The following is a 24,293-nucleotide window of genomic DNA, read 5'->3' on the forward strand; positions in this document are numbered from 1 at the left end:
GGATACAGCTAACACCAAGTAATTACTTGATTAGATGTGGTGGTGGCAGCATTTGTTGCTGGAGGTGGTAGTGATGGGGCTGAATTCATCTGAGGTACAGCTGGCGCGTCCTTTGGTGGAGTATCCAGTTGGGGCTTCTGAGATGGCAGTTCAGATACTTCATCCTCCCCACCAGATGATTCTGTGTGGGCTTCATCAAATTCTTCACCTTCAACCACATCCTCTTCCTCATCCTCTTCTTCCTCTAATGGAACACAGAGATGAAGCACAATGCTGGTTTCCATTACAATAAAATGTGTAAATGCTTTGTAAACTGAGGGTTCATTCTGAGCTATTATTCTCCTTTATATGAGCAATTCTGGCATAGCCTCATTAAAGGAAAACAGTGTCAGAAAGTCAACAACACAACATAGTTTTCTGTGAAGTCTCTGCCATAGAGAAAAAATCCAAGAAAGAGGAAATCAGTGCAGTGTTTGGAGGGGTAATGTTAGAGGAGCCCTCCTTGTCCAAAAATTAAATCAAATATGTCATCTGGAGAACAAATTCAGTTTTCAATATGCATGCATTTTGTCTATCAAATAATCAAGAACACTAAAACTAAACACACACACACTAATGTAGAATAAAGACAGATGTACTCTATTATCCTGAGAAGAGTTACACCCTTCTGAAGCCATGTGCTTCAATGGGCGTAGAAGGCAATTGCTTGAAATAGCCCTCTAAATGTGACTGGCTTGGTCCAGGCTAGAAATTCTGTTTGTGGTGGTCACTTGTTCCCAAGGATTCCAAGGAAATCTTTGCATCCATGGAAATATTAGCCTGGAACCAAGCCCTTTGCTCCCAGAATGCATGAGTATGCCATGACCATTTCTGTATTACCCTCACTTTGGATTTTGATTGGATGCTATGAAGTGTCATTTGCTTTCTGCATTTGGGCTTTCCTCCCATCCTTTCCCAGGCTGAAATTCACCATATGTTTTCTGCACTGAGAGTCAGAAGCAGGCAGCCTCCCCTGATGCTTTGCTCCCTTCCTGTTTTCCAAAAAGGTTTTTTTTTTTTGCAAAATGATGCCTGCTTGCCTCTTTCTTTTCTTTGTGACTCTTCATTGCACCATTCTCTACCCTCCCATGAGAAAGGTGCCCAAGCACTCCCTCTTCCACCTGCTCTACATCTTTCTCCTCCCCCACAAGCCTTTTCAGCAGCATTGCCTAATTTACAGATGGTTTGAAAAAATGGTGCCTTCTTGCACCTTTCTTTAAATTGCACCCTTTCATTCCAGCATTCTGTGTCCTCAATCACTCCTCTCCCCTTTTCCCTCTCCCCATGCCAAGAGGCAGGTGCTGAGGGAGGGTGGTGAGCTTTCCCATGCCTCAGCACTATGGGTCTCTGCCGAAGTCCCTGCACACTGGAGCCTGCCACAACGGCAGCTGCAGGAGCCCCCTTTCTGTTCTGCAATCAGTCCTGCTGCTTCCCTGCCAAAGAGGGCTGGCTGTACGGGGGCTGTTTCTGTCTGGCTGAATCCACTCAGGAGTACACTATCATGTCCCCAGCAGTTGCCTCCTGCCGCTTTCTCTGCTTCTACGTATTAAAACAGGTTTTGTGCATTACAGTGCAGCGGTGTTGTAATGCAATAGCCTAGTTGTTGTTTTAAAATAACATCCAGTATCTCTGGGGAGGAGAGGGGAGCTGATTGAGGATACAGAATGCTGGAATGAAAGAGTTCAATTTAAAGAAAGGTGCAAGCAGGCACCATTTTTTCAATCCACCTGTGAATCAGATGATGGTCCCAAGAAGGCTTTCTTTGAGGGGGGGGGCAGATGAAAGTGGGAAGCTTTTGGGTACCTTTCCCACAGGTGTGGGAAGGAGGATGGCAACAGGGAAAGGGGCATGCCCAAACAACTCAAAATGGTGGGCACCGGGAAAAAGATGCATGCATTTCCACATTGAGCATCTCTGAATTAGATTCTGCCTTAACTGATGAAATCACTGAAACTGGGAATTTCCAAAATGCATGAGTCAGACATCAATTCAGGTCTGTGTCTGGAGAGGCAGATTTTAATGCAGAAACGTACAGAAAAGTCGGCCCTTTAAGAAGGCAAATCCAAATGACTAAACGCCTTTCAAATACTCCTTCCTGTTTCAAGTTGTTTGAGAATAGTATTGACTATACCATTCTAAGCAGACTTTGTTAAGGAGAAGTCAATAGTCTTACAAGGGTGCAACTCTGCTTTGAATGACACGACAGGGGCAATACATTTCATAGAAATAGCTGACTGAACTCTTGGTTGTACATAATAGGAACTATGAAGGGAAGAAGGAACGTATGGACCAAAATCCTAGTCCCCATGAAAGAACTAAAAGTTCTCAATAACTTAATGGCGTCAGGAGGTCTCCAATAGAGCTGCAACATACCTTGTTAAATAAAGGTATCTTAAACAACAGCGTGTTTTCTTGACAATAGTGGTGTAAAATACATGGTATTATTTATTATTATATATGTTTTAATACAATAAAATCAGAGTCCAGTGACACCTTTAAGACCAACAAAGATTTATTCAAGGTGTGAGCTTTTGAGTGCAAGTCCGAGAAAGAGTGCTTGCACTCGAAAGCTCATGCCCTGAATAAATCTTAGTTGGTCTTAAAGGTGCCACTGGACTCTGATTTTATTGTGCTGCTTCTGACCAACATGGCTACATATTTGAACATGTTTTAATAGAAACCCAGAATTATTGGTAGAGTAGGTCTGGTGGAAGTTAAGCTTTTCTATCTGGGTAACTATATGCTATCAATCCCTGTTCCCTTTCCATGATAATGTAGGTGCTTTTATTCAGGGAAGTGTTCTCCCATGCAATGCTGTTGCTAAGAGCTGTTGTGCTTCTGCCTAGTCATACAAGCAGGTCAAACAGGTTAATAACTCTGGTGGGGTACAGGATGTTTGACTCTCAAAAATGGCTGTGCACATCCTGAGGGCTAAGGCATCAGATTTGATTAAAGAAGAAAAGTATTTAAAGCATACTGTGTTAGTCTTCATGCAGGTTTACTTTTGATTATGAGACGTGTCACATTTTTGGAATGTCAAAAAGGTCTCTTCACCATATTCCTGACAGGCTGTCTTCCCACAAAGGATGTACTTCCGTAATTAAAAGAAACCAACTTGATTTTTTTTAAAAAAAAGAAAGAAGAGAAAGCACGTACCTCTGTAAAAATCAATTTCTCGTATTATCTTTTCTTCTCTGTTGAGGTTGACTGTGAAGTGGCTCATGTTTTCATAGCCAGCCTCTATTTTTTCCATCTGAAATGCTTTAGAGGCTTCAGTAATTCTAAAATAGAAGCAAAGTGTCGTTCGCCTTAGAGACTGCAAAGGAATGGTTTGAAAACTGGGAGCTCGTGATAAATGTGGAAAACATGCATATTGTCTTGAAAGGGAAGGACTTACTTTTGTAGCAATGTTTTGGCATTCTGTGAAAAACAAAACAAAACCAGTGGGATTAATAACTCCTTAAACTGTTAATCCCATCAACCCCCAAGCATTTAGACTGTGAGTAAATGCTTACTGACTGCTAGCCTATGTTCAGACTGACAGTGACTGTGAAAGCAGGGACCCTTCCAGGGAGGGCCACACCTTTTCTCCCATAAGGTATGTTTCTTTGTGGGTTCTCCTGGACAGTTTTATGTATGCTCTCACACAGCCATGCCACTGGGGGAATAAACTGGTACACCCTGAACATCTACCCCAGTTCAGAAAGCACCTTCATTTTGTTCTTCAGGCTAAGCAGTAGCAGGCTACTATCATTCTCTGTTTTCCTACAACTGTGTATATTGCCACTGTTGCCCTGTCAAGTTTAGCCTGGAGAGGAGATGACTGAGAGGGGATTTGATAACCACCTTCAAGTATTTAAAAGGCTGCCATATCGAGGATGGAGCAGAGTTGTTCTCTCTTACCCTGGAGGGACAGACCAGAACCAGATGAAATTAATTCAAAAGAAATTCTGTCTAATGATCTGGAAGAAATTCCCAACAGTTAGAACTGCTTATCAGTGGAACAGGCTTCCTCGGGTGGTAGTGGGTTCTCCATCTTTGGAGATTTTTAAACAGAGGCTGGATAGCTATCTGACAGAGAGGCTGCTTCTGTGAAGGCTCAAGGGGGTGGCAGGTTACAGTGGATGAGCGAAAGGGTTGTGAATGTCCTGCATAGTGCATGAGGTCCCTTCCAATTCTATTATTCTATGATTCTAAGAAATGAGTGAGCTCCTCATCTCTTATAAGCTGCAGGAGATTTTATAAAGGAACAGAACAGTTACATTTTTCAAATTGGAAAACTCCAAAAATAATTAAATTGTATTGACAGACTCAATTTCCCTGGTTTCCTAGACTTGAAAGTATTTAACGTAATGGTCAACCCAGCCCTGACTCTGTCTATGAGATCTATGAATAGAATGGTGTAGGTGGATTTCCCAGCTCAAAACTGCAAACATAAGGAACTCTGCAGTGTAGTGGCATCTCTTTGCAAAGCTGTCATGTTCTGAAAAGGGGGGGGGATCCATTATGCTCTGATGTAGAAGATGTGACTTTTTAAATAAGAGATATCTGACCTCACCTTATGCTTTAGGCCCCAACTCCATTGTGTGGGGGCAAAAATAAGTTTGAAAAACTAAATTAGATACTGTATGAAGATTCCTATTAAAATCTGAATTAAACATATGCAGAAATTAGATTCATCTGCCTATTGACCATATGAAAGCATGTCACAATGGCAAAAATGTGATATAAGACAATCCAGGGATTTTTTCAACATATTCCTTGCTTCATATTATGTTTAGCAAAAGCTCCTGTCTTCTGGACACTTGTGTGCATGCACAACATGATAGAAAACTGTTTGGTAAAGTATAATTTGTATTCATCTTTGTCTTCTCTCTTAACCAGTCTACTAGCCTGGAGACCATTGAACATAACTTAGTTGATTAGCAAGTCAACTGCTTGATACTTGCGATAGCAACAGACAGTACCTGAACAAAACATTTGCAGAATCAATGGATGAAAAATTCCCAAGCATAGACATGCAGATACCCCTGATGGCCATTACTGAGTAGAGTGATAGTAATACTAAAATAATACTTTCCAGGCAATGACAAGAGGAGCTACTGAGAATATGTAAATGAAGAAACAAAAAGAGCAATTTTGAATTTGCAAGACTGAATTTTCTACTTGTTTTTGGAGTCTCTCTAACATACCTGTAAAAATACAGCCATCTCTGGTTCTTCCATGAACTGGATGCCTGATTCCACAAGTTTGGATACGGCCTCCAAATGGTCTGCATACTTTTTAATCAGAGACCGGACATGTTCCAGTTTCTCCTCTTGACTCCGAGTAATTACTTGCGTCATCTCACTTTTTCTTTCTTCTAATATGGCGTACAAATAATCAAATTTTTCACACAATTGCTCCTTCTGCCTTTTGCAGCATTCCTATAAAATATGTTAAAGCTTACACTGTCAGCATTTTTTAATATCCAGAAATTCTGGGAATTGCTTTCATCAAATCTCCCCTCCCTGAATTAAAGGCCCCCAAGGCTTCTGCAGTTCTTTAAATTAAATCTGTTGGATTTCAAGCAGGTTCTGTGAAGAGGCATCTCATCAGTTTTCTAAGTAAATAACATGTTTCACAGCTGTTGGATTACTGTAGGGATATTCTAGCATTCCGTTCTATTCTAAGGATAAAGGGATACAATTGTGCTATAATGTGCATTCCTGATCCAAACTTGCCTTAGAAAATGCTCCCAACATTAAAATTATTATAATGGCTGTGACAAATATCTTGAAAGCTGGAGATAGGGCACTGAAAGTTAATTATACAGCACAGTTTAATTACGAAGCACATCCAAAACTATGAAGCACAGCGGCTTTTAAAGTATTTTTCTCTCTAGATAGACTTTTGTACCTATGATTATTCTTGGTCATATCACACGCATTTGCATTTGTTGGAAATGGGGTTTCTTTCTTAAAAGAAACTGAAAACTCAAAAATCTTGTGCCAGTCATAGGAGCTTAATATAGCTGAGCAGGATCTGCCTTTGAATTTGAAACCAGAAGTAAATAACCAGACTTGCTCTTTTAGGAGCTGTGCCTTGTTCAAAGTTTTCAGTGAGCTAATTTAAGCTAGGTCAGAAAATAGTCTGCAATGCATCAATAAACGGGGCTGTAAACCTGGTCGCGCAGGCTGTTCAAATCCCATTGAATCCAACTGTGCAAAGCATTGCAGCCCACGTCCCTTATGAGAATAAAGAGCAGGTTATATCTCTCTCCAGGTAGTTCTCTTCACTTGGTAAATTTCAAGGTCAAACTGATGGCCAACTGAGATGATGATCATGTGAAATGAATAACTATAATTTGGAAGATTCTTCTTATGTAAACATTATGAAGGCTGTTTTCCATAATCTCTTGGATTATTTATGGATGCAAAGCCTATTAAAATGCAATGAAGGTGGTGGTGGTGGGGGAACTATGAACATCTCCCTTGCTCAAATCTGACAATATGGAAACTGGAGAAGGGGCGGGGGAGTAGTTATTGGATGTGAGTCAGTGTTGGAAATCTTAGACTTTGGTCTTAGAAATTGCTTCTCTTTCTTAATTTATCATTTTCTATACACTTCTGACATCTTGTTGGTGTTTGACTCAGTTAAAACTTGAATCCTAAGGAGGCTCTGCTTTTGTTTGATTCTATGTATCTCAGTTGGCTTACTTAAAAGGCTCATTGGTGCCTGCAAACTCCTGATAGTATCCAATTTCATCCTTGCAAAGCAATGCCTTCCTGACAACAAAGTTTTGACTTTTAACTGCTTTTTTTCTTTTCTCCCAGTACTTAGTTCGGGGTTTTAAAATATTTTGGACCTTGTTTGATATACTATTTCCTGTCCCTTCCTTTGGTTACATAAGGAACCGTAATGGATTTCTCTGCCAATTAGAATAACCAAGTGTTGAATTTAAACGGCCTTTATCCCAGCATCTGGAGGCTCTCCATCATCTATCACGTGATATTGCAACTGTTGCCTCAGGTATCTGTTTTCCCCCTCACAATCAAAAAATCCTTTATTGGCATATAAAACTAACACAATAAAATTAGGATAAAAAGATGTAAAGGTTCAAATTGAATAAAATGACAGAATGAAAACAAAGAATCAGTTTGGTGTAGTGGTTGGGAGTATGGACTTCTAATCTGGCATGCTGCGTTTGATTCCGCACTCCCCCACATGCAACCAGCTGGGTGACCTTGGGCTCGCCATGGCACTGACAAAGCTGTTCTGACCGAGCAGTGATATCAGGGCTCTCTCGGCCTCAACCACCTCACAGGATGTCTGTTGTGGGGAAAGGAAAGGGAAGGTGATTGTAGGCTGCTTTGAGCCTCCTTCGGGTAGAGAAAAGCGGCATATAAGAACTAACTCTTCTTCTTCAACTTCTTCAAAATAATAAATATGTGTTATTTTAGAGTTGTTATTATTCAAAAGGAAATAAACATTTAAAAGATCCAGAAGTCCAATCTTAAATTAAAAAATGGGGCTTAAGTATTTTGTATGGATATCTGTGTAGAAGGGACAATAAAAAAGCACATGCAAGGTAATTTCAATTTTTCTTGTTTACCATGGACACTATCTGTGAATATGCTACTTTTTAAATAAAGCATTAGATCTGGCCAAAAAAAAGGCACTGTGTTGATCTGGTATTTGAGGATGGTAAAGATATGGAGCTATCTGGCCTGCTTCCAGTGAAATCTCCAGGTTCAGGGGATGGATGAGAAAGTTTCATAAGCTGTACTGTTAAGGTTTTGTGCTTCAATATCTAGAATTCTGTGCTTTACCAAATGCTGAGAGAATGAATCCATGGATATACCCAAATATCTAATTTTTGTTTTGATAAGGGCTAACCAGTTGGACGAGTTAGATTTCACAAGCATTTGATAATTGAGACTATTTGGATCCAAATTGTATTATAGTTGCAGCCAATATTTAATAGTTATTAGCCATGCTTTTGTTTCAAGTAGACCCTGCCCAGAATCTAGGCCTGGGGCTGCATGTGGTATGCAATTTAGAAGTGTCTATTTTTTAAAGTTCTGAGGCACAGATTTTGCAATGATATCCTGAAAGGTACTTTAAATGGAATTCTGTTATATCAAAACATTTACCACCCCCCCCAAAAAAAAAGACTGTGACTGGGAGGAAGGGCTCAGAAGAAGAAGCATGACTAGGAAGCCTGGATGGTGTGCAACTGATAGCTGCACCCACTGTTAGGAATTTGGGAGTGATCCTTGACACCTCTCTTACCGTGGAGGCACAGATCACTTAGAGTAGCAAGGTGGATGTTTTTCCACATACACCAAGCGAAGGTACTAGTGCCCTATCTGCCCCTGCAACACCAGGCCACAGTGATCCATGTGACGGTCACCTCCAGACAAGACTACTGTAATTCATTCTACATGGCCCTGTCCTTGACTTTCATCCAGAAATTACAGCTGGTGCAGAATGCAGCTGCTTGGATCCTTACCAGGATCCTATGGAGGGCCCATATTTGACCTGCATTCCAGGAGCTGTGTTCCATTCATTCTAATCTGTTGATGATCTCTGGCTTCAAAGAAGTGCATTTGTTGTGAGGGGCCTGTAAAACAGCACTCTTCCGCCAGGCATATGGTTGAGGACAAAACAAGCAAGCCTAACATCAAATTAAGATATAACACCTCTAACATCTAACACCTAGCACCTACCTTTGAAATATGGCAGCCTGGGAGAATTGTATGGGGGTGGTGGTTTATGTTTAGTAAGGTTGTAATGTTTATAAATTTTGTAATTTTAATTCCTGTATTTTAAATTTATGTTGTTAGCAGCCATGAGTTGGCTGGTCCAGGAGTGGCGGCTTATAAATACAAATAAATGAACAGATAAATAAATAAATAATTATTAATTTCCACTTCCCACAATGGGAAATATTAGATTTTTAAAAACTGAGCAACCCACTAATTTATCCACAGGAGTGCATCTTTTATGAGTAGAATTACTGGTCCTGGATTGTTTTAAAATGTGTTTTAATGTTTTAACTATGTATTAATCCTCTGATGTAAGCCACACCAAGCCTTCTCTGCAGGGAGGGGTATCCTAAAAATCAAATAAGTAAATAAATATTGTGTCTGTGAGATTGGCCCCTCAACAACCAAAGCCCTATTTGATGCCTACTGTGGGTAGAGTTGCCCAGCTGCAGTTCTCCATCTTTTTCCTGATGCATTGTGTATAGCCCAGATGTTCTAAACCTCAGCTATCAGTATCTGTTCTGACATAAGAGCATCTCCCTGCAGTACTTGCAGCCTCCACAGGGAGAAGTTACATGGTCAAGCCACAGATCTTTGCCAGCAACGGGACCTGAGATCTTATCTGCAAAGAGAAATGACGCTTCTTGTGCCTGAAAAATGTCATGAGAGGAGTGGCAGGTTTCAGATGCCCTTACAGATGTCTCCAGGGGAAGTGTGTAGAGTAAACAGACTGCATGATGCTCCCAATTAAGCACTGACCCTCTCTAATTGATCCTTCTGGGAGTTATGACTCCCAAAGTAATATGGTAACCAGCAAGAAGTCATACACAAAGGTCATGCAGACCCAGCAACAGCAGGTAATTAATCTGCTCAGAAGGGCTTTCTTCTGCAGGTAAACCAATAGAAAATTTGGGTATATCAATCAGCAGTCATTTTCATTATATCTTCAGTTTTACACCTGAATGAACCACTGTAATTGTTTTTTTACAGATAGCCTACTATGCAATTGAGCCAAATTCCTGACAGAATTAATTCCTTTTGTGTACCTACACACTTCCACATGATACAGTCCCATAATACAAGACTGTACATGTGTGTTGAGGATGCATCAAGGTTCAGTGGTAGAGCATCTGTTTTGCATGTGGAAGATCCACTATTCAATCCCTGGCATTTCCAATTAAATTGATCAGGTAGGACATAAGCTCAGCTTGAGAGTCTGGAAAGCTTCCACAAATCAGTGTAGACACTACTGACCATGATAGCCTACTCCTAGACTGGTGCTGTCAGAACAGAGTGATTGGTGATGGCATGAGAGGAAATAACTGGCAAATGGTACATGTTGTCATCAGCAGTTCTGGCCAGGTCTCAGCCATGCTGCTCTAGCAAGGGTTGGTCAACTCATCTTCCTCCAACACAGTGGGACCTTGATGTGAGAATGGCAAATGAACTTTGGCAGCAATCTGTGATACATACATACATGGTAGTGGAGCATGCTGTCATACTACAGCTAACTTATGCTGACCCCTAAAGGGTTTTCAAGGCAAGAAACATTCAGAGTTGTTTTGCCACTGCCTGCTTCCATGTCACAACCCTAGTATTCTTTGGAGCTCTCCTGAGATCTGATGAGATCGGGCTAGCCTGAGCTATCCAGTTCAGGACATACACATTCATTTATTATATATCCCTATCTATCCCTAGGGCTCAGAGTGATTTTCTATAATTTCATTAATACGTCCCTCTCTCCCCACAAAAGGCTCATAGTTGTAGTTACAGCTTTAGGTGGCTTATAGAAGCGTAAAAAAGGGATGTAAAATAAATAATTTGCAATTAATATCTTCAGCCCCTGTTGCAAGAAAGATTTTTTCTATAAGTTGATAAATGCACCAGGTTTGCATAAAATCTGAAAACTAAAATAAAAAACCAGGGGATTTAAAAACCTTCAAAATAATAGAATTAACACCTTTAGCTTTAAGAAATGAGGTCCATCAGTGGCTGTTGCTAGGCAACTACAACAATATTGGCTGCCTTCAAGCCTTGGAAATAGTGGGGAAGAAGGCACAGAGGAAAATTAGGTGCCCCCTACAAATCCTTGTGGATTTCCCACCATGCAATTGGGCCTGGCCTATTAGCCAGGACGATACAGAGGTTTCTCAGGGACAGAGTTCCATGGGAAGGGTAAGAGGGAAAACTGAAGACAGGAAACTGATAAAGGGTAGGAAAGAAAGCAGGAAAAGGGGAGAGCTTTCAAGAAAGTGATAGAGGAAATAGTAGAGAAGTAAATGAGGTGCCCCCTCTAAGTCTTTGTTGGTCCTAATTACAACCTAAATAGTTCTAATTACAACGTCAAATCAGCTCTGTACATTGTAAGTTTAACTGCTTACCTCAACTGTTCTGCAGGTTTCCTCCAATTGACTTACAATTCCTTGTATTCTGTCATTACTCCCCACTAATACTGCAATACCATCACTGAGCTCAGACTGCAAAGTAACAAGAATAAAATAAAAATAAAATGTCACAGTGGATGATTTTTTAAATGGTCTTAATGGCTATCATTAGAGAGACTTGTATTTCAAAAATTCTCATAAAAATATTGGTAAATGTACATGTTTGAAGAAGCAGGAAAATCTAATTCTGAAAAGGCACAATAAATAATCATGCTGAACAATATACATTTGCAACAGATTAAGTCAGTTACTGCCAGACATCCTATTCATTCAAATAATCTTCTTATCCTTTAGGAATATTATCTGAGTAAGCTCTAATCAGCAGGATTTTATTAACTTTGTGAAATTTTTCAGTGTTCAATTATTCCAGTTTCTGAGCGGCTCTCAATTTTTTCTGGGGCATTTACTTTGAATACACATTAAGTGAACGTCTCCTAAATGCTGCAATTTGGGAAGGATTATTCAGAGCATTTACATTATATCTCACCAAAATAGTAAATTATATGAACATAATAATGATATGAATATTCATAACGCTTTAAGTAGATATCTTTATTAAACTGAATCTTCTTATGATGATGGGGAAGCCAAGAACAGCACCCAAGATTTTCTCCAGTTAGAAAATGAAATATTTTTACCAAAATCATCTATCCACCTCTCATATTCATAAATAATTATACTGCCTGCATAACTGTTTCATCTAAGCACAGCATTTGTAAAGGGCTCTGCTTCAAGAAATTACGAGGAATTTTTAAAGAGGATATTCCAAATCAGGAGCTGTTCAGGTTATAGTCAGGGCTATGGATGTGGTAGAACATTTTCTTTGCATGCAGACGGTCTCAAGTTTATTCCCTGGCATCTCCAGCTTTTTAAAAAGGACCAGGTAGTTGGTCATGAGAAAGACTTCAGCCTGGAATCCTGCAAAGAACTGTCAATCAGAGTAGACAATGCTGAACTTGGAGCCGCTTCAGGTGGCTGAGAATAGCATAAATAAATAGATCTTTTACAGCTGGCAAAAAGATGAGGGGAGCATGGATGGCTGCAAAAATTACAAGGAGTATTCCATTTAAAAGAAGGCAATATCTGTCAAGATAAATATTACTCTTATTACCTGAACAGTGGGCAAAAATGTTCTGATTTACAAAGTGTGCTATATTTTTTGTCTCACGTCTAGAAAATGAGTCTCTAAGAGCTTGAAACCAGAGACTGAGAACATTTAGAGAGCAATCCTAAATGGGTTACTCTTTCTGCTCAAGTCTGTTTAATGGGGGCTTACATGTAGAAAAGTGCTTATAGGATTGCACAGTATGTCACTATATTTTAAGTAGGACCACCGATCTCCAGGTAAGGACTATAGCTCTTAGAATTACAGCTGATCTCCAGACTACAGAGATCAGTTCAATAGAAGAAAACAGCTACTTTGGAGGGTGGATGATGATGATGATGAAGATGATGTCAGCCATTCAGTAGAGTCTGACTCTTGGTGATCCTGTGGCACAACTGCCACCACGATTTCCAATCTTGCACCGCTTCTTTTAGTTGTGTAATGTTCTGTCCGGTGTCCCTTTTGATCATTGTCAGCCTGCTTTCCGTTTTCCACTGACCAATCCTAATTGCTTTCTCCAATGAGTTGGGTTGCATGATATGGCCAAAGTAAGTGAGCCATAAGTAAGTAAAAAAATTGCAAAGAAATTCCCATGGTTCAGTTCTCAAATGATTTGGAGGGTGGACTCAATTCTAAATAAATTGGGACAGATTTGGAGGGGAGCAACCATGTTAATAATCATAAAAAATAGTTTGGTATTACAAATCAAGAAAGGCTATAGAAACTGGGCATATTTTGCAGAGCCATGCATTATGCATTAGCTAACCATGATGGAAACACTGAGAAATGCTTTGGAGTCTCAATGCTTGAAATCTGGTCTAGCAACTATTGGCATTAATCCTACTGCATGGGATGTCTCACATTTCTGGTAGTTTTGGTTATTGCTTTGGGCAAGGAGATTCTCTGTGCAATGGGCAACCATGTGCTCTCATGAGTGTGTCATTTTAAAGACATATATTTGAGATATACTTAGAAAAATCAAAATGATCTTATCAATGCACAGGGCTTGGACATCTCAGTTCAATAATCTTGGTAACCCCAGCTGGTTCTGAGTTTCAGTGATAATCACTTAATCATTAACTGTTTCAGCTAATGCATTTTTAAAGGTAGACAAAGACAATGCAATCCCACGATGCTGGTGAAGAATCTGAGGACAAAGCATTTTATTTCAACTTCTTGTTTTAAAAGAAGTGACTAGAATTTTACTTATGAGAAGTATTGTTACTTTTTACCTTTTGTCTTTGGAAAACATTTGTGAGAGGTGCAACCTGGCAATCTTTATGAGCACCGAAAACTTTGCACATTGAACATGTGGGCACTTCACAACTCAGGCAATAAATATTAATTTTCTCATCTTCATGTTCTTCACACATCGGCTGTTCAGTTTTTCTTTCAGGCCTGCGAATAAATTTTAAAAATCCTAATCAGGAAAGACTACAGTTCAAACAAAATGGAACACAAAAGGATGACCACAAAAAAGAGTAGTATTACTGAGAATAGAGAACTCTGAAATTCAGGAACCCCCGCATCTATAGAAGAGCTTATCAAGTCTACAGAAACTATTTTTCTGAGATCCCGTTTGCATCCTGACCCCAATCTCTCATCATCCTATGTTGGCCTTTTACTCATCTGTTTAAAAAGAATTATTTGAGACCATATTGATCCTACACCAGAGGAAGTGTCCTTGTGGAGGAAATGACCGAGAGTTACAAATAACCAGGAGCCTAATATCTATCAGTTGCTGGTGGCCAACAACAGAGGCTGGGTTCTGGCCTCTGCTGCAGTAGATGAACCATTGATCTGACCCAAGAAAGCTTAGTTTATGTAATCTAAACCTCAGCAATATCAGAAATCTGAAAAGCAAAACAGCAACTTCAGGAAAGGGTTATCGTGAGTCTCTACTACTTCTCCATTCTATGTTACCCCTAAAGCCAGTTCTTACTTCCAACCCCTATATTGTGGAGTTCCAACTGTATATCTGAAGCCAAAAGAATAACACACCCTGCTCTGTTCTTCAAATTCCTCTTCCAATATTATTATAGTACCAGGATACCCAACATCGTGACCTTGGGTGCCATGAAGACTACGGATATCTTTCCTAGTGCTATCAAATAAAGGTGGCAGCTTCAGGGAAGCTTTTGCCCAGCAAAAGTTCTTGTTGGCCTTTGGAGAGCTGACTGGTAAAAACTGCCTACCATTATGTGGCTGACTCCGCCTCTTGCAACAGCCATTTTGTTTGTGCTCAGCACAAATTCCAAAGGTGCCTTTCGACTTAAAACGTTTGGACACTCTAGTTGTAGGAAAACCAAAATAGGGCTATTGGTAGTCTGCATGGACTGCTCCTAATTATAAAGATCAAACGAAGGTACAAGTAGAAAGCAACCATTATCTTGGCATGAAAAATAAAGACTGGAATGGGTGTGTGTCAAATAAACCTGATGAGACTGAAAATGATCAGTACATTGCTGGGCACTGGAATCTTGCTCAGTAACCAAACCACAAACAAGAAAGGTTGAAGAAGAAGAGTTGGTTTTTATACCCCGCTTTTCACTACCCAAAGTTTTTTTTAAAAACATTTTCCTGTCTTGTGCTTCATATTTGTATTTTAGCTCTGGTTTCAAGATGTATTTTAATTGTGCTGTTTTAATTGTTAATTGCCTTGGAGTCCCTGATTATGCAGTAAAGTGGGGTATAAAATTTGTCAATAAAATAAATGAATAATGCCGAGTGTCAGGTTCACTGGATGTTGAACTGAAATTACCCTCATACCACAGTAGCAGCAACTTTTTGAGGCACCAAAGGACTATGTGACATGTATTTATTTTAATAATTATTGTCAGCTTTGCTGTCAAGAACTTTAGCTCCAACCAGAGACTTTCGACTTCTGTCACATCCTCCTTTCTTAAAGAATATCTTAGAAGTCAGTCTGTTACAGCACTGCTTATCCAGAAAAGTTGCACTGCCTTCAGAATAGATCTTCTGTATCCAAAACAATGTATGGTTGCCAAATAGCCTGGAGAAAAACAAGCTGTCCTTTTATTAGATACTTAATTAAATGCCATTTACCTTCAGCTGCCCACTTCCATTCATGAAACTTCTATTAACTGGAGCAGACGTTTTTCCCGCCAGGCTAAGTTGGCAACCAGTGGCAAAATTAAGTTTCCCTTAGAAAGCTATCTTAAGCAGGACTACCCAGAAATCTACTCAGTCTGGCTTACTTCCAGGAATGGCAAGATGCCACTCCCTCACCCTGTTTTGACTTGGGTGATTTGCTGTCCCACCCTCACAATGCTGAAATGTACCGAGTCACTCGGTTTTAGCTTCAAGATAGCACCCTGGAGCCAGAGAGATCTGGTGATATGATGGCATTTGATGCCAAAACAGGGTGAGGTCATTGCTCCCTATCCTTAATTTTGCTTAAAAATAGAGCTGGAAAAATGGGGCCCAGCAGCTACAAAGAGCCAGCTGCCACTGATGGTAAGTGAATGGATATTCTGCACCATTTTGCAGCTTCCCCCATCAACCAAAAATGAGGCAGACATCTGTTTGAAATAGGGAGGGGCAGTTCAGCTCAGACCTATTTATAAAACAAAGACGAGGGGGGGGAATCCCTTGGGAAATCAGCATGGTGCACTACCTGCTACCCAGTTCTTTCTGACAGTACCTTTGCCACTTTGAGAGTGACCAATATTTGAGGCTACTTATGAATATGGGTAACTTTTCTACATACAAAACTGAAGGAGTAGGGGAATCAAAGCTCTCCTGATTACATATTCTACACCAGTATTCAGGAATAACTCAAATGTGTAATAGTAAAATGATCTGAGGTTCCTTATGTACTGAGACCTAGTTCTCACAACCAGTCGGTGAGATGGTAAGTCTGCGACTGGACTTTATAATTTCCGACTAAAAGCATGATTGACTTCTTCATACAAAAAATCTTCTCTCCATATAGAAAAACAGCTACCAGGGGAAAGGATTCTAACCTAATTCCCTGATAGCTTTCTAATGTGCAGGCCAAGTTCAAGTTTACTGTCTCATCTGCTGTTCGCCAGAACTTGATCTGAGGTGATATTTCATATTCAGGACTTCCTAACTTATGAGCCCATGTACCAGGTCACATAGTGTCATTACCAGAAACAGAAAGCAGGAGGAAAAAACACATGAGAATGGGTTTCTGCCCATTATGTGAAAACACATCCCACATAATGGGTGCAGTGGTGGCTGGCGAGGCCCAGTGCTGAGCCCCACTCGCTGTGCTGCCTCTGCCGCTCATCTCCTGCTGCCACACTCCTGAGGGCAGGGCCAACTGTTGACAATGAGTGGCAGCAATGCAGTGAGCAGTGCTTAGTGCCAGGCCTCGCCAGCTGCTTCTTCCATGGCCACAGGAGGATCGGCACAGTGGTGGCTGGCAAGCGCCTGTGCTGAGTTGTGCCACCATCACTACTACCTCCACCGGCTGTCTTCTGAGGCCGGCCCTGCACTCCTGATGGCGGGACTGACCATAGAAGGTAGGTGGCAGAGGCTGTGGTGGTATAGCCAGTGGGGCTCAGTGCCAGACCTGATAAGCCACCATCTACTGGTGCGCTCCCTAGGACGGGACAATGGATGTCATGTCTGTAGTCATATCCATTTCAGGGGTCCCACCAGTAGATGTGTTTCCACACCAATAGGGAGCAACAAGTTAGAAATACAATACAATTCTGCAAAGATAAACTGAAGATTCTTGTTAGGCTTAACCGTTCCTTAAACCTGTATTATAGAGAGCTGCCTGATCTTGGTTAGAATCCGGAGAACTACTTTAAGTGTACACCCACTGGGATTTTGATTCCCCTCCCCCGGCTTTACATCTGTTATTCTTATTGCCGGTGTGGTCAATCCTTGTTTTTCAAAAGTACTGGAATGTTGTTGTGACATATATAGAGGAGGAAAGTACACAAAGAAATCAGCGGAGCACACCCAATTTGCTGACATGATGGGCCGCAGCATGTTTCTTTCTCAGCTGTGTGCTTATAGACCTTTGTCCCTGAGTGCACAGATACAAAGACTGCTCATGTGATGAATTAGCTGTAGGTTCACTCTTCCAATATGGAGGACAAGTGCATAATATCATTTTGAGTGAAGCTAAAGAGTGAAGCTAAAGAGCCAGTTGAGCCTCTTGTGGCGCAGAGTGGTAAGGCAGCCGCCTGAAAGCTTTGCCCATGAGGTTGGGAGTTCAATCCCAGCAGCCGGCTCAAGGTTGACTCAGCCTTCCATCCTTCCGAGGTCGGTAAAATGAGTACCCAGCTTGCTGGGGGGTAAACGGTAATGACTGGGGAAGGCACTGGCAAACCACCCCGTATTGAGTCTGCCATGAAAACGCTAGAGGGCGTCACCCCAAGGGTCAGACATGACTCGGTGCTTGCACAGGGGATACCTTTACCTTTACCTTTAAAGAGCCAGTAATTCTGCAAAACAATAAACCACAACTGCCAACATTCTATAACACCCAGAGAGCTCTGTTAGGCATCCAGTAGGATGTAGCTCCTCCCCATCAAAAGATAAAGCAAAGAAAGTTCACTTCTTGTAAAGCAAATCCTGCCTTGTACCAAGTTTAAGAGCCCAGAACCCAGCTACTTTTGGTAGGAAATGCTGAACTCTGATCCAACGCGGCCTGTTGCTGAGTCTCACTGGTTTCTTCTTCTATATGTGGTTGGTTTTGATTCCTCCCTGACTTTGGACTGTGGACTGTATGGCACTGTAGCCCACTGAAGTCTTCATCCTCCCCACGCTCCATCCCCAGATCTCCAGGAGTTTCCCAGTCTGCATTTGACAACCCTACTTGCCCATCCCATGCTAGGCATCCCTATTTCCATAGCAAATACAACGAAGTTAGAACCAGCATCAGAAGAAAACCCTTCAAGAAAGTTTGTTACCTGGTAGACTCCTGCTTGTATATATCAATGATATTTTCCACCAAAAGGTTCCTTTGAAGACCATACACACCATGTCTGTCCAGAACCACTTCATGTCTGCAAGAAGGACAGCGGAACCGACCTCCTGATGCTACAGTAGTGCCTCCTCTGGTTGGCAGGTATGGGTTTGAGGCCTGTTCTTGCCAAGCAATAAGATCACATCCTTGTAAAGCCAACTACACATTCTTTCAATTCCCTTAATTATTTTAAGTGCTCTCATTTTGGCATCAGAAGATCAAAATCATTCTGTCTGCGTAAGCCACGATCTAATGTTTCTGCACATTTATTCTGCACATTTATTATTCAGTGGACTTTGCATCAAGTCCTTTAAAACAACTAATCTTGGATTTGGGGGAAAAAAGATAAACAACTTCCAATACCATTTGTCTAATGCCTGCCAGCTAATAATAAAACAACTTATGCTTGAGAGAAAAAATGCCATTTTTAGAGGTGTTGGGGAACAACAGGAATGGGTTTATGTGTTAATATCTCTGAATACTTGAAATAACAATTCCATTTACATAAATAAATAGGGACATTTCCAAACGTAAGGGATCAAAATAAATAACAAAGACATCTTCTTTCCAAATTAAAATTTTCCTTATTATCCCTTGTAAGAAAAATCTTGTTTATTAAACAGACATAAGTGATGACCTTCTAATTTTATAATAGATTATATTATACATTTTCAACCCATTTAAAAAGACTGAATAAGCCTACCTGGAAGATATCACTGGCACACTTTCTGCAGAGGTTGTGCTGACAGGGAAGAATAACCACCGGCTTGGTAAACATCTCTAAACATATTGGACAAATCAGTTGCTTCTCTAAGTTATCCATAGTTTGCTGCTCTTTGGTAAAAGACTTGTAACTAAGAGAGGTGCTCATCTCCTAGCGATTCCAAGGACCAGAGGCTCAGAATTGGGGTGCTGCCGACCAGCTTCCGGATTAGGTCCCCAAAAGAATTCCGGTGCTTGTGTGATCAGATGTCCTTTGAGGTTCTTTCCCTGGAGGACATTGTTTAAACAGAGCGAAGGGGGCTAGATCTATTTTAGAAGCAGAACGTCATTGATTGCCATACTTACTTTCTCCATATATGCATCTGACACAAGGACAGATTTAGACAGGTGACGGCTCACTAGGGTGAGAGATCAACATTCCTGACTTTAAGAAGGAAGGAGGGCAAGGGGAAGGGAGAGACACTGACAGTTGCCTCTGAAAGATATGAACCACTCATGGCTGGAAAAACTAAAGTGATAAGCTGGCTGGAGAATGCTGTTTGGTTCAGCCTTCAGGGTTCACTGCAACAAAGGAAAGCACAAAGGCGTGTGTGTGTGTGTGTGTGTAGGGGGCACAATGAATGCAGCAGAGTATGAGAACCACTGACCTTTATAGTTAGCATATAGTGCTCACCAGCTCTAATCTAGCAAAAGAAGAACAGCCTCTCCTCCCCAAAGTATTGTTTAGTTTTTGTGGATGGAGGAAATAACCATGCAACAACTGGCAACTTCTTTAAAAGAACTGAGGTGGATGACTGCTCTGGGGGTGACTAGGCCATAGGAGGAAATTAACAGCAAGTATAGAAATGAATGGATGGATAAACCAAGAGTCCTGAAACTTGGGCCTAGGCGGAACAAGACAATTAATTTCGAACAATGGATTTGTGGATATAATAGAACAGTGAGTTGCCAATTCCTTTGTTTATTAATGTACTTTTATCACACTGGGAGGGCCGTTCAGATTTTCTTATTCAGATACTGAATTGTCTTAGACCATCTTCACTGAATGACAAAATGATGCTGGGGAAGGGGAGATGTTGTGATATTCTTTCACTTTTTAAACTAGCTGATTGTATAGTTGCCAACTTCCAGGTGGGGCCTACAGACCTCCTAGAATTATAATGTATCTCCAGACTACAGCAATAATTTCTCCTAGAGAAAAATTGGCTGCTTTGGAGGAGGGAGTCTATGGCATCTCACTGATCCCCCCTCTCCCCTCCATAAAATCTGCCCTTCCCAGGATCTACCCTCATATATCTTGGAATTTTCCAATCTAATGTTTGAATCCTAGCTGAAAAATCCAGCCATTTCACCATTAGCAGGCCTGTGTTCCAGCTACGCTAAGGCACACCCATCTTCTTGGACTTGAAATGAGTCTCTTATTGATGGAATATGATAAAGCTGGGGGGGGGGGGGCTCTAGGAGGTTGCATTCCAGAGATCCAGGTTGCCCTTTGGCCCTTGGCAACTGGACTACTTACTGCTGGCATATTACTATAAATCTCAATCATTAGGGGAATTTATTGGAGGAAGGGAAGAGAAAAGACAAGTACTATTGTTGGCCAGTCATTCCCCCTTGTCTTAACCTACCTCACGTGATAGTTGCAAAATAGGTGGAGAAATGTAGGAGTGTGAAGGAAGGCAGAATCATCTTTTGTCTGGACGGCTATGGTGGCTGTCAGCAGCTTTGTTTATTACAAGGTCATTGATTCTTTGTTCTATATTTTATAAAAATAATTGACATATTATACATTTTAATTCTATCGTTGTAAACTCCTTAGAGCAATTTCTGAGAAATTGGGGAGGAAAAGAAGATGAAGAAGAGCTGTTTTTTGTACCCCACTTTTTACTATACGAAGGAGTTTTAAAGAGGCATACAATTGTCTACCCTTCCTCTCCCTACAACAGATACCCTGTGAAATAGGTGAAGCTAAAAGAACTCTGAGAGAACTGTGACAAGCCCAAGGTTACCCAGCTGGCTCCATGTGGAGGAGTGGGGAATCAAACTCAATTCTCCAGGTTAGAGACTGCCACTCCTAACAGCTACACCAAGCTGGCTATTTAAAAATCGGGGGGGGGGGGGACTCCAAGACTGGTTGCATGAATCAGCCATTAACAAAGACCTTCACAACTAGCAAGTGAGGGGTTGATGGAGGTAGAGTAGCCTCACTCTGGCTTGGGAAATTCCTAGAGATTTGGGAGAGCTGCCTTGGAAGGATGGAGAGGACAGAGCTAGTCTTGTCAGGCCATGGCTGGCAATCTGTGGGAGCTTTGTGGGTGGGGACATGGATTTGTGTGACACGTGGGAATCCTGGAAGTGATGTCATATCACTCTATAGAGTTTCCAGCAATCCCTACAGCAGGCTTTCTCAACCAGAGTTTTGTGAAACCTTGGGGGTTTCTTGATGGTCCTGGGTTTCCTGAATGACCATTTCTGCATTAGGAGACACACCTTGTTTTGGCTTCACTTTGGATGCTGCAAGTCACCTGTAGCATTTCTGCATTTGGGCTTTCCTCCACTCATTTCTCAGGCTGAAATTTACGACATGCTTTCAGCACTGAGTCTGAGACAGCCTCCTATCATGCTTTGATCCCTTCCCCTTTTCCAAATATGTGTTTTTCACAAAATGGTGCCTACTTGCACCTTTTTCATTGCACCCCTTAATCCCACCACTCTGTGCTGTTGATTGCCTCCCCCTTCCCCCAATGTGTCCAGAATGTAACTTTTACAAAACCTCAGTTATAACATTATAACATCATAATGCTGCTGTGTAAGAGTACAACTGCTTAATAAAAACCTCTCAGAAACAGCATCATAACACTATCACCCTTTTTTTTAAGTCAGATTTTTTAGAACAGAGATAGGGGAGAGGAAGGATGGCAACAAGAAAGGGGGTATTCCCAAACTCAAAATGGCGGGCAAGTGGAAATACCCGATTGCACACATTTCCATAAATATGTTTAATTTGTTAAACAATTATTGGTTAATATGAGCATCATGTCAACCCCCCATCTCCTCCAGAATATCCAGTGATGGGTCCTGGGAAGGGGAAGAGCCCTGGGCGGGCACGTACCCAGCTCTGCTTCCCAGCCATATTCTGCATGATCACACAATTTCTGGGGTTTCTCGAAGCCTGAAGAATGTTTCAGGGGTTTCTCAATGGTAAAATAGTTGAGAATGGCTGCCCTAGAGTGACAGGGATTTTCTCCAGAACTGACATCACCTCCTGTGAAATGCCAGCTTTCAATCCCTCCGTACAACAGATTTTCCACCATTACAGTAGGGATGTACTGCCACCGAGTCTGCCTTTTGACGCTGCCTTTTGCCAGCTTTGGGTTGGCAAATAAGTGGGGATTTGGGGGGTGGAGCCAAGGGAAGGTGAGGACCTCAGCAGGGGACAATGAATGTTATAAAGTTCACCTTGCAAAGAGGTCATTCTCTCCAGGGGAACTGGTATTTATTATATGGAGATCAGTTGTAACAGTGGAAGATCTCCAGGCCTCACCTGACAGTTGGCAACCCTAGGAACTGATCCTATTAACCTGGAGATCACATGTAATCTTGAGAGAACTCCAGCCTCTACCTGGAAGTTGGTAACCATGGATGGAAGTGGAAAGTGGCTGGGCCATAGTTCCCCAGGCATATTGATGCAAATTGACCAGCAGGGCCTGAGTTTGTATGGCGTTGATTCATCAACCAATGAGTTACTGAGATCACCTCAGCGTGGGATTACCTCATAGGACCAACGTATCACTACAAGAAAAAACATATTTTGCTGTCTAATAATGTTCTATGCACACTAGTTCCAAACAATTCTAAGGAACAGAAATACATCAAATACACTTCTAAACAAAATTTTCATCTGAATTGGTTCCCGATTAAAGTTCTCAGCCAAATGCGGAAGAAATACCATTTCTTTGGCTAACTGTAGGTGATAATTCTGCTTGGGTTCCATGACCATCGCATAATCCCTCTGCTTATGCTTCAGTGCTAAGCACTGCTGTGTTTCTTTCTGTTTATTAGACACGCAGATCTCTCAGAACTTGGCACTTGTTCTGAAGTTATTTTTAAAACAACAATTTCCCAGATCATGTCTGGCATGCAAGGCCTAATCTTAGGGCAAAGCCATCTGTGCTGTTATTTGGTAATACTTTATCACACAACTGTACAAGCAGAGTGGATCAGGTTTACAAGTTTCAGTCAGATATCCAATGCACTTACTGTAGCAAACAGCTTGTGGCCACTTTTGTCCTGGGCGTATAATTAAATACATGGGCTCCTTTTCAATGGACAGTAAGAGTTAGACCTTTGCAGAACATCCTCTGCATAACGTATGATGTACACAGTGCTTTACATTTATGAAAGATGATGATAAGGAAAAAAGAAACCAGTCTATAGATGTAATATATTCTTACCTGAATGGACATGATTGAAACTAAACTCAATGAAAAGAGGCCAGAAAATACTAATGCCAAAGAAGAATTTCAGAAGCGAATCATTTTGGAGGCTGAATCCTGCCAGGAATTGTTTCAAGCAAGTTTTTTTTTAAATACCCAGTTTAACTATTTTAAATTTTACCTATAATTAAGCATAAGAGTAATAGTACTGGTTGTATAAACTACTCTGCTTGTTGCATACAGGTGTGCTTTCACAACACACATGAGTTAACAGCTAACAATGAGGAGACAGCATTAACAATTACTATATGGGCAAATTTCTTAGGTGACAAAGATTCTTTGCCCTTAGCTTTCCTGAGATGCATTCACACATATCAGCTTGCCCTGCAAAATGTTATATGTCACAAGGACCTGTGTAATGTCCTAATTCTGGCCAAATTGACAACTCCCCCCCGCCCCATTATACAACATTCTGGAGTGCAGGTTCAGGAGTGTGGTGGTTAGAATGTTTGGTTAGGACTGGGGAGGCCTGGATCTAATCTCTGCTCAGTCCACTGCAGGCCTTCGGCCAATATTTCTCCCTCCCCTCTGAGCCTCGCCTTTCTCACAAAGTTGTTGTGAAGATAATATGGCGGAGGGGAGAACCATGTGTGTTTCCCTGAATTTCAGGGAGAAAAGGCATGCTAGGCCAATATATCTCTCTAGTGGCCAGAGGTAGGGACCAGTAACATAGCATAAACATCACCTTCCCACCCTCTTTGCGACTTTCTTTCCCAGAATCACTGCTCTGTATTAGACAAGGGGAAATGGGCTATACGAAACCCA

The 24,293-nt window shown here is 41.2% G+C and overlaps 1 protein-coding gene across 4 annotated transcripts in view; it reads right to left on the reverse strand.

The window, feature by feature from the left end:
• The window catches only part of TRIM55 (tripartite motif containing 55), a 36,484-nt gene extending 17,175 nt beyond the window's left edge, over positions 1-19,309 (reverse strand). For 3 of the 4 annotated variants that reach the window (XM_077352278.1, XM_077352279.1, XM_077352277.1), the window contains exons 1-8: positions 19,013-19,309; positions 18,254-18,426; positions 13,571-13,736; positions 11,171-11,266; positions 5,232-5,465; positions 3,437-3,459; positions 3,196-3,320; positions 27-244 (exon numbers count right to left, since the gene is read on the reverse strand). In XM_077352278.1, coding sequence (XP_077208393.1) covers positions 27-244; positions 3,196-3,320; positions 3,437-3,459; positions 5,232-5,465; positions 11,171-11,266; positions 13,571-13,736; positions 18,254-18,426; positions 19,013-19,180 — 1,203 coding nt within the window. In that variant the 5' untranslated portion in view covers positions 19,181-19,309. The remainder of the gene's footprint in view (positions 1-26; positions 245-3,195; positions 3,321-3,436; positions 3,460-5,231; positions 5,466-11,170; positions 11,267-13,570; positions 13,737-18,253; positions 18,427-19,012) is intronic. The other variant, XM_077352276.1, reaches the window with a different exon arrangement.
• Between the last annotated feature and the right edge of the window lie 4,984 nt (positions 19,310-24,293).

The sequence above is a fragment of the Paroedura picta genome, chromosome 9 (assembly GCF_049243985.1).
Source record: "Paroedura picta isolate Pp20150507F chromosome 9, Ppicta_v3.0, whole genome shotgun sequence".
NCBI classification, from domain to species: Eukaryota; Metazoa; Chordata; class Lepidosauria; order Squamata; family Gekkonidae; genus Paroedura; species Paroedura picta.